This window comes from Carassius carassius, chromosome 46 (assembly GCF_963082965.1).
Source record: "Carassius carassius chromosome 46, fCarCar2.1, whole genome shotgun sequence".
NCBI lineage: Eukaryota > Metazoa > Chordata > Actinopteri > Cypriniformes > Cyprinidae > Carassius > Carassius carassius.
Window position 1 is genome coordinate 13,845,850 of NC_081800.1, and position 14,715 is coordinate 13,860,564.

Below are 14,715 nucleotides of genomic sequence, written 5' to 3' on the forward strand. Positions count from 1 at the left end.
GTCAAGTACTGTCATAAATTTATCAAATGTTCCAAGAAATTCTTTCATGGTATTATATCTTTGACTAATTTTGACAGTTGAACAGACAATTGTGCATATGATGACTTACACAATGAAACCATGCTGATATGTTTTGGAGAGAGTAACCATTTCACTGAAAAATCAACTAATCAGTTTAGATCAGCAAGATCTATTTATTTGGAAAATGTGCTAAATGTGGGCTCATTGTGCTAACTGTAGCTACTTGTACATAATCATTTGAAAAAAAGCAGAGTCACTTGAGACATGTACTAAAGCATTTGCAATTTGATAAAACCAATGAAAAATGACATTCTGTTGTGAACAATTGCAAGGTGGTTTGGAGATTTGTCCATGTTATTTTGAGAATGTCATCTCGGTTTCAAGAAATGAGCCAAACCAATCGAGAAAAACTGTAATATATTTTTGTTACGCTTGTTTTTCAATCAATCAACATGTATTGATTGCTGAAAACAGTATCTGGGTGATGGAAGTTTGCTATTACTGCTTTTTTATTTTATTTTTTATTAATGGTAATGAATTATTTTATATTTTATTATCCTCTATTTATAACCATTCAGTTATATGTTGATACCCTTTATTATTTAATATTTAAGAGCTAAATGTGGGTCATTTCTAATATAATGTATTAGTTTGTGCTGTTTACTAAAGAACTCTGCTGACTGATCTTGTGCTGAAATCAGCATGTCTGGAAATGAGTGTTTGTTGCTGAAAATCTGTAGGACTATGCAGGTCTCATGAAATTGTAGTCTGGTTTTATTGCTGGTTTTAAATAATAATAATAAAAAAGGTTTGCCTTATCACAGTTTAATATTTTCCATCCAAAATATGCTTTATTAAACTTTTGAATCAACTTTGCTGCATACAATGTTTATTACATCATAATTTATGACAATGAATATTGTTTTGACTTCCCAACAGATTTCACATGGATTTTTTGGTTTTGCATGATTAAGCAATTCTCACTTATTTTGCATGAATTTGCCTGTTGCATGGGTACTGAGGTACTGTTCAGCATAACTCTAGAAGAAAAATGAAAACTTTGGTTAAATTGTATAGGTCGAAGTTCTGGGGAAAAGCTGCTGAGACAGGCAAATCTATTCCCAGTGGTTTAGTTGGTGGTACAGAAGTCACGTTTTTGAGGAATACAGCTTTGTTTAGCAGATGAAGACCATCATTACAGTGTCACATTCCTTTAACAGCATTTAAATGCACTTAAATGTCATTTATGTTATACAGCATAATATGGATACTAAATGCATCATATGGATAATAAAATAATAGTTAGACCTCTAGCAGCATTCCAAGAGCGTCACTTTGTTACACCAATAGGAGGCAAAAAAATTAGTCATTGAATAATGTCTCTTCATTGGATATTTAAGGATTATCGGCAATAGTGCTGTTGCACATTCATGCTCATATTCGAGCCATTAAGCCAAGATTTGGGGCACTTTAGCAGTGGTGATTAAAGGGGCAGGGGATGATTCAATGACTCATTTTTTGCCACCTATTGGTGTAACAAAGTGACGCTCTTGGAATGCTGCTAGAGGTCTAACTATTATTTTATTATCCATATGATGCATTTAGTATCCATATTATGCTGTATAACATAAATAACATTTAAGTGCATTTAAATGCTGTTAAAGGAATGTGACACTGTAATGATGGTCTTAGTTACCATATACAAACCTCAGCATCGCATTTGCATACCTGTGCTTTTACTTACAATTGCAGTAGCCATCCAAACACTTTGGTAACAAATTTCAGGCAAATGCATCTCTCTGTGGTAATTACAGGTAGCATGCAAATCCTTGCCACCTAGAGAGTATGGAAACACAGTGGGCTGGTGTGAAGAGTTTAAAAGCTCATATGTTTCCGAGTGGCTCATAACAGAGGCAGAATGGGTAAGATATTGGTCTGTTCTGTGTTTCTCTGTCTGTTGAGCTATGGTGACAGTGGAGGGCTCCACCTTAAAGGAGATTATATCATCTCTGGCTGGTTCCCTCTCCATAATTCAGATTCCACCATCCCATCGACACCTTACCTGACCGACTGCACACAGTAAGAATGAGCCGATTATAAAAAATTACAAAAAGTCATTTTATAGTACTTTGCATATTCCATTTGTCTATGATCATGTCAGTGTTTTCTACAGGTATGTATTTATTTTCTCTTGCTCAGTGAAAATGTGTATGGGGTCTTCCAAACAAAGATATATTATCATCTACCATATTTACCCGAATGCAAACACTTCTTGTCTTTAATTTTTATTTCCAGAGGCTTGACCAATAAGCATGGCTATCATTTGGTGCAGGCCTTCAGATATGCCGTGGATGAAATTAACAATGGCACCCAGAATAAACAGCTACTTCCAGGGGTCACGCTGGGCTACCAGACATATGATTTATGCTCCCTCCCGGCCAGCAATCTGGCCACCTTGGATCTGCTGGCCCAACAGGATGACAGTTCAGTTGTGGACAGCCGCACTGTGGCCATCATCGGTCCTGACAGCAGTTCCTACTCTTTCACACCAGCCAGTGCTCTTGGTGCATTCCTGGTCCCTCAGGTATTGCATGGTCATAACAGGATTCACTAGATTATCATCATCAGGTTATTGTCTAAATAATAAATTCATTTGTTAATATCAGTTATATCAAACCAGGGTTTAAAATATATATATTAAACCCTGGTTTGATATAACTGATATTATTCTTCTGTATTTGTAGATCTCCTACGAGGCAACAAATGAATTGCTGAGCAACAAGATCCTCTATCCAGCTTTCTTCCGCACCATCCCCAGTGACAAAAACCAAGTCAGCGCAATGATACAGATTCTTGTCAGATTTAACTGGACCTGGATCGCCCTTCTCGGTAGTGACAATTCATACGGTATACAAGGAATGCAAGGCCTATCCCAGCAAGCTTCCCTTTACAATTTATGTATTGCATATCAAGCTGTGATACCCGCCGTAACTGACAAGACGAAGCAGTACATGCAAGACATGGTCAAAAAAATCCTCAAAACCAAAGTCAACACTATAGTTGTCTTTGCTAATAAGAGGCGGGCCGCTGGCTTCTTTCCTTTTGTTATCGACCAAAACGTGACAGGAAAAGTGTGGATTGGGACAGAGGATTGGTCGGTGGCGTCAACAGTGAGTAGTATCCCAGGGATCAGTACAATAGGGACTGTCCTTGGCGTCGCCGTCCAATATACTGAATTCAGTGGTTTTGGCGATTTTGAAAGGCTTTCTGTGCCCAGGCTGAAAGACACTGGTCTAAACAATCCATTCAACCACAGTGTCCCATGTATGCAAAATACAAACCTTTATGAAATAGCGATTCAAGGCTTTTCTCTGTCACAGTATGACGTTGTTTCCTCCTTTAACGTGTATAAGGCCGTGTATGCTGTGGCTCATGCACTGCACAACATCCTGCATTGTGACTCAGGACTGTGTCAGAAATATAAGGTGCAGCCATGGGAGGTGAGTGCTTTTAGAGAAAAATCACTGAAATATTAGAGCACATTTGCAAGGTGCCTTGTGAATTATTAATGAACTTACTTTCTTTGAATCCCACAGGTATTTCATCAGCTGAAACGAGTTCAGTTTTCAATTCGAAATACATCATTTTATTTCGATAAGAACGGAGACCCTCCTACAGGTTATGATATAGTGACGTGGGTATGGACAGATGGCCAGTGGTCATTCAAGGTGGTGGGAAATTACAGTCCAGTTCCAACTGAACTTCATTTAGACGCCTCTCAGATTAAATGGACAGGTCAGGAATCTCCTGTAACCAAGGTAAGTTTCTTCTTCTTTATATGCATTTCCTTAAAGTTTCCTTAAGTGCTATTTACTGGCCCTGTATGACATACTGTTCAGAAAGTCTGGGGTCACAAAATTTTTCGTTTTCATTTTGAAAGGAAAAGAAAAGAAAAGAAAGAAAAGGCAAGGATGCTTTAAATCAGAGGGGCCAGACAAGAGCCTGTGGCAAAAGTTGGACCTACCATTCCATATCATAAGAGTGGGGGGAAATGTGAAAAACTAAAAACTTTCTAATTCATCTTAAAAACATAAATAAATAAAATAAAATAAAACTGGCTCCTAAAAATTCATTTTTGTATCAAAGAAGTAAATTAGATTTTAAAATATATTAAAATAGAAAATTATTATTTTAAATCATAATATTTCAAAATTATAATGAATTTTGATCAAATAACTGCACCCTTGGTTAGCCCTTGGAGAGACTTTAAAAAAAATATTACTGACCCCAAACTTTTGAAGTGTACGTGCTTCCAAAAAGCTTTCCATGTGCATCAGCAATCTACATAATGAAATGATAAATAATAATTGGGATAATAAATGTAATTAATGTATTAAAGACTGAAAAATAATTAAAATAAAGTGCCAGAAATTGTAATAATAATAATAATTATTATTATTATACATGTGTATCAGAAATATTTGTTCTCTGTCCAGGTTCCTGAGTCACTGTGTTCTCCAGAGTGTCCTTTTGGACACAGAAAGCTCATGACCGGACAGCATAAGTGTTGCTTTGACTGCATGGCATGTCCTGCTGCCACTTTCCTCAACAAAACAGGTTCTAAAACACTCTGAATGTCATAGAATTATGAAGTGCAAGTGCACAAGGTTGTTCAATGGAGGAAACACATAGGATGTTGTTCAAAGTATATCCAGCAGATGGCACACTTTTTTCAGCTGTGACTTCCATTTTCTCTTGTTTGTTTGTTTGTTTTTTCTGTTGACTTACTTTTCAGTGCACATAGACAACTACAAGTAATCCATTTGTAAACTGGGGGCTGTTTCATAAAACAGGTTTACCATACAAGCAGGGCTTATTTAAGTTATTCTGACTTATTTTGAACCAAAATCAACTGACAATAAGTCAGGCAGACTATAACTAAAATAAACCTGGCTTATTTGCTAAACCTGTTTTATGAAACAGGACCCTGGTTTACTCAAAGAGTGTAAACACTGAGACTCTGAGATGGTTGCAAAACATTGCTTTGTTTGTTGACTTAAAAAAAAGTTAAACAATATACATCCATTTCATATTAGCACTAAAATCTGTTACTGATAACTCACCCACGGTAATGTAATGAAATATTTGCAATTTACATGTTTCTAGTCAGAGTACCATGCTAACCAGCCAGTCAAACACTGCACCTTTAAACTCTGTAATGTAGCCTCATTATGAAACACTTCAAATTATGCTAACTTAATTTCATATGGTCTAATAGGTTACACTTTCTGCCAAGCGTGTGCCAGAGACTACTGGTCTGAAGAAGAGAGTGAGACATGTAAGAAGAGAGCCGAGCTGTACCTGCCGTGGGGCGCTCCGCTCACTACAGCCCTGCTCATATACCTGGGTGTGACCCTGTTTCTCACCCTTGGCACGGCTGTCATCTTCCTGTTCAACCTCAGTACTCCTGTTGTGAAGTCGGCCGGAGGGAAGACCTGTCTGCTGATGCTGGCGTCTCTGACTGTGGCCTCCTGCAGCACCCTGTGCCACTTCAGCAGACCCTCGCACATCGGCTGCCTCCTCAAACAGCCCCTCTTCATCATCAGCTTCACTGTGTGCCTGGCATGTGTGACTGTGCGCTCTTTACAGGTTTATGGGGCACTCTTTATTTCACAATGTAATGTAGAGGGTAATGGCTGAAGAGCTCATTTCATTTCTGTCTGGTGACCCCAAAAAGTACTTGGATGCTTAATGTACACTTAAATACATATTTATATACATTAGATAACAAAATATCTAACAAACCCCTTTTTTATGAAAGATTGATGAGCCATTTTGCTACACCCACTTCTGAAACCTATATATGATGTAAATTTTCACCACTTTTGGCATGTGCAAAGTTTCATGAATTTTTTAGCATGTTTATGCCCTCAAAAATGTGATTTGTTTTGGAGAAGAGGAAGAAGAAAACAGCAATTCCAAGAGTAAAAAGTTAAAATTATAATCCTAAAGAAAACGTACATGTACACAATATTTGCCAATAACCAATATGGTATCTCTGTATTGTGCATTCTTAATAAATAACAGTCATCCTCATCAGTTCTCATAATAACACAAATCTCTCTCTTTTCAGGTGGTTTGTATATTTAAATGGTCCTCCAAGCTGCCAAGATCCTATGAGACCTGGGCTAAGAATCGAGGCCCTGAGATGTTCATCTTCATCATGACAGTGGTGGAGGTCTTCATCTCTCTTCTGCGCATGCTCCTCGACCCTCCCTTTCCATCTCAGGACTATGACTTCTACCATAACAGCATTATTCTGGAGTGCAGTAAGACTATGTCTCTCGGGGCCTTCGCTGAGCTCTTTTTTGTGTGTGTGTTGAGCTTAATTTGTTTCTGCCTGAGCTACATGGGAAAAGATCTGCCGGCCAATTATAATGAGGCCAAATGCATTACATTTAGTCTCATGATATATATGATTTCTTGGATCACGTTCTTCACAGCTTACTGCATTTCCAGAGGGAGCTTCGCCATGGCCCTAAACGTAGGCGCCATTCAATTAAGTGTGCTAGGGATACTTGGTGGCTACTTTTTGCCAAAGGTGTACATAATCTTGATAAAGCCCAAATTGAATACAGCAGCTCACTTCCAAAACTGCATTCAAATGTACACCATGTCCAAGCAGTGAAAGCAAATAAGACTTTCTGCTGTCTCTCAACATTAGAATAATCCAGTAGAGCCTACTAACAATACAGAGCAACATAATCCCAGTTTCAGTCTTTTAGAAGCAGCCGATACTCTAATTGTCTCTGGACTGTGACTGCTTGGCATATGCGTAGCCAGTGGGCAGAATGACAGGGAAAGCCTAATTGTGTTGGCTACCAAAAGGGCAAAGTAACCAGTTTAGCTGCCTTGCGTGAACATCTGTCATGTGCTCCAGTCTCATGGGTGCCCAGTTTCACTCTAAACAATTTGGAGAACAGATTTAATTGAGCGGCTGGTCATGATCTTGGTCTTGCAGATAAAAGGACAGATGGCTTCACTTTTCCTGTTTGTCTTTAGTGAGTCTTTAAAGGAATAGTTGTTGAAAAAACTATTCACCCTCAGGCCATCCAATATGTAAGATGAGTATGTTTCTTCATCTGAACAGATTTGGAGAAATGTAGAATTACATCACCTGCAGTGAATGGGTAGGGTGGCCATATGCAGCCAGGATTTTAATAATGCCTAAAATATCCAGGTTTTGGCTATTTGCACTGTGCAGGTTGATCGATGTGTAACATTCATGAGAGCTATAAAGAGCAGAGCGGATGGCTCCTTGTGCTTTCGAATCACTTTCACGTGCTTGTTTGTTTGTTTGACTTGAAGCATTGTGGCGCACTTTGTTTTTTTTTGTGTCCAGTGATGCTTCAAGACAATCGAACGAACAAACACGTGCGCATATTTACATCGCTTTGATCGTTGCCTCTAGATCTCACCTTCTCACACGCAGCCCCACCATTGGTCGATTATGTACAATACCTGCATGTTATTGGTCAAACTGCTCTGGATGTTTTAGGCAATATTAAAATCCTGGCCGGGACGTGTCCCGTATGAACGGCGCATATGGCCACCCTAATTCTGAATGGGTGCTGTCAGAAGCGGATCAAAAAATCACAATAATCCACAAGTAATCTACATGACTCCAGTCCATCAATTAATGTCTTGTAAAGTGTAAAGCTGCCGTTTGTAATAAACAAATACATTATTTTGGCACTTCTGGAAGTCCATAATTCATAATGGCGCTTGCTCCAGTGAAAAAAGTCCTTCCACTGTTGTCATCTCACATCAAAATACACACACATTTTTGTTTATAAATGTTTTGGACTGTTTTTGTCTGTAAAGAGTGTTTGATTTGTGCATATGATCTGTTCCAATAAAGAAAGAAGGATGAGGATGAGGATGAGAATGTTTTCAACAAATTTTCTTTTTTGGGTTAAATACTTTTTATTGCCCCAAACAGCATTTGAGCTTTAAAGGGTTAATTCACCCAAAAATGAAAAACCTGTCATTGATTACTCATCCCCCATGTCATTTCGAACCCGTAAGACCTTCATTCATCTTTGGAAAACAAATTTAGATATTTTTGTTGAAATCCGAGAGCTTTCTGACCCTGCATAGACAGCAATGCAACTGAAATATTTTATGGTCCAGAAAGGTAGTAAGGACAGCGATAAAATAGTCCATATGATATCAGTGGTTCAACTGCAATGTTATGAGCCTACAAGAATACTTTTTATGCACAAAGAAAACACAAATAACAACTTTACTCAACAAATTCTTGAGTCATTAATGAAATTATTTTACATTTTTCAACTAAACCTTTAATGGAGGAATATCTGACCAGCTGTTCTTGAATAGTGGCATAGAAATAGTGTAGAATCTGAAATATTTCTAAATACTTTTTATGCTATTTTTTTTTTTAATCCTGAAGTTTCCTGTTAATTACCAGATTTGAATAAAAATTTAAATCCTGAATTTTCCATGTAGACTTTTGGACTCCACTTGTTGCTCGTCTAATTGTTCAGTGACACACACACACACACACACACTTGCATCAGCCCCTGGGAAAAGATAGGATGAAAGGCTTGGTGTTGTTAGGGAGGTCATCTCCAGTGACTCCGGAACGTGTGAGTTGGGAGCACGGAAGTGTTTCCCACACTACTTTCCTATTGTGAGTGTGATATTCTCAGGAGGGGAGAACAATAGAAGTGTGCCTGTAGAGGGGAGGCTGTATTATTGTATTTACTTGACGTTACCCATCTGTGCTGGTAGAAACCTCATATAGACATAGTTTAGATTTATTTTAGAGCTTAAAATTGCACAATTGTTTTTAAAATAAAACATTTGTTTTATTAATGCCATATGAAATTTGAAAAAAAAAAAAACTCTATTCCAGAAAAATGATAATATAAATAAATAAAAAACTGTATTTCTCTCTCTGCCTCACAAAAAAGGTCAAATTGGACATGAAGTCATTTTAAATGTTTTAAGATTCTATGTGTTTTATTTTTATATTTTATTATATACAATTCCGGAATACCTTATTTGACAGAAATTTAATAAATCTATTAATTACAAGTAATAATCAGTGGTTCACACAAATTGAGAGCTAGTTTTTAAACCTGTTAGCTTAGTTTACCTGCATCAGCCCATGAGTGATGCTCAGTTCCCTAACCTGTTCACATATCGGGCAAGTTTCTTAAGCAACTAAAAAAACAGATCAGGGTCTGTAACATGCAAACAGTGATTAAAACACCAAAAACCATGAATTGATAATGTAGAATTTTATTAACAGAAAATATTTGACATAAGAGCTCATTTTCAAAACATCACTGGCCAAGACAACAAACTGGATCCTTTATCAAAGGTACAACATCCCTTACCTACCAAACGATGGAGAATACTCAGTGGAAACATAAAGATACTCTGAAAAACTTTTAAGTACAATTTCAACTCCACTGGAGTCAACCTCAATTAAATATGCATACATCAATATGTCTATATATATTTGCAAAAAACTATTCATACGAAGCCCCGCACATGACACGCAGGAAAAAATATTAGGCTAAATCGTGTGCACGATTTACTAATTCATTCCCTCACTGTACTAAAATGTGCACACGATTACTATTGTGTTCCCTCGATTTACTATTTTGTTCACTCGAATTAGAAATCGTGCGTACGATTTAGCAAATCGAAGGAACGCAATAGTAATCGTGTGCACGTTTTAGAACATTGAGGGAACAAATTAGTAAATCGTGTGCACAATTTATTATTATTATTATTATTTTTTTGCATGTCATGTGCAGGGCTCCGTAAATTCAAGTAATCACATATGTAGTACAAAATCACATTATGACCTATTAAAACGGAACAAGAAGCACATTAATACACCTCTTTCAATTGACAAACACATGTTTGTCTAAAGTTTTTGTCAAGCAATATGATGACAACACAAATGTACACTTTGGAAATGAATCTCCTACTTTTATGAGAGGCGTTACTGTGACTCCCTCAGGGTTTACAGTTCACAGCATCTCTACCAGGGTCTCCAGACGGGCCTCCTGCTGTCAGGCTGTTGCAATCCAGCCATGTTCAGTTTAGAGAAAGATGCTGGTGGAGCGGAGCCAGTAGCAGTACTCACTAGCTGAGTGTTGTGGAGGTGCTGGAGCTCCTGGCCGGATCCACCTCCGGAGGAATGAAGAGTGAGGAAGTGGACAGACTCCCTCCAGCAGTGAGAGTAGCCTTCATTATGGTCCCTCTGAGGAAGCTGCTGCTGCTGCTGCTGCTGCTGCTGCTGCAGTTGTTTGAGAAAGTTGACGGTCATTTCCAGAATATCAGCCTTCTCCAGTTTGGCACTGGGATCGTGGCTGTGAAACTCCTTCTCTAGGAGACTCTTGAGCTGGTCGATGCAGTTGTTGATACGGTCTCTACGCATCTTTTCAACAATCGGCTTCCTCTGCTGAAAGCAAATGGGAACACTGATTAGAAAATGTTTCAAACTACATAAAGAATACAATTTTGGTGAAACGCTTTGAAGAACTGCATTGAAATGAAACATACCTTAATTTTGTCCTTATCACTGAAGTGAAGATGGTCAAAAGAGGATAGTGTACCCAAATGAGGTGCCATGTCCAGGCTGGTACAGCTTGATTTTCTTCTGTGGCAAAGAGAGTTGTGAGTCTCTTTGAGGAGCAGCCCCCTGTATTTATACAGCAGCATTAGCATTACAAAGCCATGTGGCCTGTGCTGTGTTACTGTTCCCACACTCTGAGACCAGAGGGCCGGCTCATCACAACAATAGAGGACATTAATTTTATGGGTAACTGCCTGCTTGCCTTCCACTGAAGGAATGTTTCCCAAGGTATCGAGGGGACGCCACACTTAAAGGCTTAGTGAAGGAATTTGACCCTTTAGCCAATTAGAAAAATATGATTGAAATTCTGTATCAAACAATTTTTGATGAATATAGGTTGTGCATGTTTTCAAATGCACTTTTCTTTTTTTTCTTTTTTACAAAAACATGCTTGGTAGAATACAAAAGATAATAATAATAAAACAAATAATAATAATAATAATAAATAAAATTAATTTGATGGACTGTGAAAATGCTCGATGGATGTCTGGCAATGCATCTAGTTCACACTTTGCGAAACCAAAATATAATGAAAAATTCTCAACACAGCACAAACTGTTCAGTGATTAAAAAGAATAAACACTATAAAAAGTTTTTTTTTCAAAGTTGTGAATAAAACAAGATTATTTGAGTACAAGAAAATAGTGAAAATTGTTTCATTATTCAGTTTTTATTTTTATTCATTATTAATATGATTATTTTCAGTATAAGGACATGCATTTTTCTATGCAATAATATTTTTTAATATTTGTTTTATATAGCCTACTATAGGGTTAATTCATACCAAAATATGCTTCAAAAACTCTGGATTGCACTGTCCAGTGAGGAAAAATAATCATGCACATACAATTTTTTATGCAGTAATAAAGTATATTTTATATTCAGTGTAACCACATATTTGAAGGTTGTTTTTTTTTTTTTGGTAAGCTGTTTTATGCAAATTTTTCACGAGCGTGACCAACACCTACTTGCTACAATGGCACGTGGTTAAAACTACTACATCACATCAAAGGCACGAGAGTCCCAGCTGGAAACACAGACTCGAGTCCGTTCCCAGGCCAGGAATATTCTTTTGATAACTGTTAACAACATGACTGTCAGCTTCAAAACTGTCGCGTTCACGTGTCAGATTACGGAAGTTCTCGTGTAGCTGTGGAACTAAAACATCTACATTTTCATCTTCTAAAAATATTTATGAGGCGAAATAATTCGATTTGAAACGTGTTTTGCTTTAGCTTATTTTCTGCAAGGTGTCAGACTCAGCACGCGCCAGTAGCTCATGCTCTGAGATCAGTGCCTCTGATGGATTGTATGGAGGCCAGCTGTAGCCTCATATAACTGCTGTTACCGCCGCTCTACTGTCCCGATCACACGCCCAGCAGACGCCGAGTGTTTATCAAAGCCAAAAGCGTCAGAATTCGCCTACTAGACACAGACTAAATACAAGCACGCGATTAAACTGGTTTCACTGTGGCAATGGAGTGCAATGAGAACGAGCAGGTGAATATCGATTATTAATGGGGCTTGCTGTTTGAACACGCTTGGAAATCCCTCAGAACACATTGAAACACAGCAGCAGCACCACCTTTGCGTGTCGTGACGACATTATTTATGTTTTTTTTTTAATGTGGAAGCAGCATTTACATTTTGTTCAGAAGACACAAAATCCTTTTTATTTTTTTCAGTTTTATAGTCTATTTCTTCCGTCTAAAATATTCTAGGTGGTACGTTCTAGTTATTTTTCGGCTGAAAACCGTCGATTTATTCGTTGATATTACTATTGTTGTTAATAATGTTATTTTAAAATTTTAACTTTAATTTTAAAAGTTTTAGTGATTTTTGTTGTTTTATTAGTTTTTTAGTAAGACTATTCATTAGTTTAACTTTATTTAGTTAAAGAGAAAAGGAGAATTATTGCCTTTTTATTTTTTGTTAATATTTTAAGTTAACATTGGTCCTTTCAAGTAATTTTATTTTATTATTATTTACTTGGTGGAACTGCCTCTTTTTGTATTGTGATGGATAGCAAAGACTACTGTTTATATTGTGTGTGTTCTGTGTGTTTGTGTTTGCTTGTATTTTACACACATAGGCTATTGAAATACTGTGAGTTTGTGTTTGAGGACATTCCCACTATTCTGGGTGTTTTAATCTGACTAGTGCAAACAATACACTAATTGCTTCATTGGAAATGTTAATTGCGTCTTTGTTGTAAAACAAACAGTCCGTCTTAGTGTCACACACAAACTTGGGAAATCAAGCTTGTGGTTTTGCAGTAGTGAGGAATACAGACATTTTAGCAAATAAATTATATTCATATATATCAACTATGGCAGATATGAAGTCTTTTCTAAGTTTCAGTAGTGTTAAATATTATGATTTTGTTCCTGTTTCCTCTACCCTCATGTACCTAAGCAACAGGCCATAAGACGTATAATGTTTGTGTGACATAAGGCACTGGGCTTTTACTGAAGATCCATGAGTTCTGTATGAGAGGCCAGCCTTCCTTCCCACAGTCCGTTCATTGATTGCCCACAGTAAGAAAACCAAAGAAGTGTGTCTTGTTACACATCACATTATTCACGGTGTTTGAACTTGCTTTATAAGAGGGGGGGGCTAAGACATAGCAAGACCATCTGGACTTCAGACACTGCTCACACTCTTTTAATACTTTCCCAGTATTTAAAATCAGTTTAGATTTAGAAATTTTCGAGCCAAGGTGTTTGTTTCTTTATTTATTGCATTTATTTATTCATATATATATATATATATATATATCTGTGTATATATGTATGCGTGTGTGTGTATATACATATATATATATATATATATATATATATTAGTAGCAAATAATATATTTTTAACATTATAAAATATTTTAACTATAATTTCTTTAGCATAGTGAGTAGTACAGTATGTTATTGGTTAAGGCAGTCAATCTGGTCTGCAGTATTTCTGCATATTTATTTTGCATAGGTCTCTTTGTCTGTGCTTAACTTGTTCAATGAGCAGCACCTGAGAAACATAATGTTTCTTCGAGAACGTGATTATAAAGTAATTTACCTGGAATTGAATTTGAGAATCTGTACAAGATGTGCAGTTTTGTAGATCTGCCCCTTTGAGGCAAATTGTAGTAGGAAGTTCAACGGTGGACAGTAAGTACATTTACTTGAGTATTGTACTTAGGTACACTTTTTGAGTATCTATACTTAAGTAATTATTTTTTGGGGGGGAAACATATGATTTTAACTTCAGTATATTTGAAAGACATATATCATACAGCAGTTGGTTTTATGATTTTTATGAATGGTTTTATGAATTTTTTCTCTTCTCTTAAACGTGACCTCTTTTTTTCAGACAGTTTATCAGTAAACACTCTTGTAGGGCTATTTAAAGTGATTTCCCAGCATTTTTTTAACACTGACCAGTAGCAATTGTGATATTTATTTGCAACAATTCAAGAATAAGAAGTTACTATAGTGGTATGCATTAGACATAATATTCTCTGATTTTGCTAAATTGTGTAAATGAAAATATTTCCTATAAAGAAACAGAAGAACTGTTGTGCGTCTCCTAACAAAACACAATAGGTGTTTGACTTGAAGCAGCTCTGAACTGTTCTGTAAATACAAGACATCAAAGTACCACGAGTGCCATGATTATAGAGCATTTTTGAAATTGTTGTGTGTCAAATTAATCTTGCTGTTTTGCTTATTTGTTAAAGCAGTGTTGCTGTTGTAAAGTTATACAGATATAGTTGTGTTGATGGGTTTCGAAGCAGGTTTAATAAAAAAAAAAATTCAAATCAGTCTGTATTTACAGGCATTTCACTAATCACTCAGTTCAAATGTGGATGAATTGTTACACGTAGATGTGTGCACACACTGCCAGAGCTGCGAGGTCACTACCATGCTGCAAACAAGTTTTTTTTTTTAAACTCACTTGTTTCTTTATTCCAAAGATACTACAAGCTAGTTAGTTTATTAAGAAGGCATAATGTATTGTACGTTGCTTCA

At 36.8% G+C, this 14,715-nt stretch overlaps 2 protein-coding genes across 3 annotated transcripts; one reads left to right on the plus strand and one right to left on the minus strand.

Moving 5' to 3' along the window:
* The first annotated feature begins 1,904 nt into the window (after window positions 1–1,904).
* Window positions 1,905–6,759, plus strand: LOC132129589 (taste receptor type 1 member 1). Its single transcript, XM_059541223.1, has 7 exons — window positions 1,905–2,100; window positions 2,317–2,605; window positions 2,766–3,521; window positions 3,618–3,839; window positions 4,518–4,638; window positions 5,300–5,670; window positions 6,155–6,759. The coding sequence occupies exons 1-7, from the start codon at window positions 1,940–1,942 to the stop codon at window positions 6,707–6,709; spliced, it is 2,475 nt and encodes an 824-aa protein (XP_059397206.1). The 5' UTR covers window positions 1,905–1,939; the 3' UTR covers window positions 6,710–6,759.
* A 2,573-nt stretch (window positions 6,760–9,332) lies between these two features.
* Window positions 9,333–10,767, minus strand: her12 (hairy-related 12). Of its 2 annotated transcripts, none has more exons than XM_059540610.1 (2): window positions 10,627–10,767; window positions 9,333–10,525 (listed from the first exon to the last, which is right to left on the minus strand). In XM_059540610.1, exons 1-2 carry the CDS (start codon window positions 10,693–10,695, stop codon window positions 10,103–10,105), a joined length of 492 nt encoding a protein of 163 aa, XP_059396593.1. In that variant the 5' UTR covers window positions 10,696–10,767; the 3' UTR covers window positions 9,333–10,102. The 2 variants fall into 2 exon arrangements, with proteins under 2 accessions (XP_059396593.1, XP_059396594.1); XM_059540611.1 differs by having other exon boundaries at window positions 9,333–10,522; window positions 10,627–10,761.
* Window positions 10,768–14,715: the final 3,948 nt, after the last annotated feature.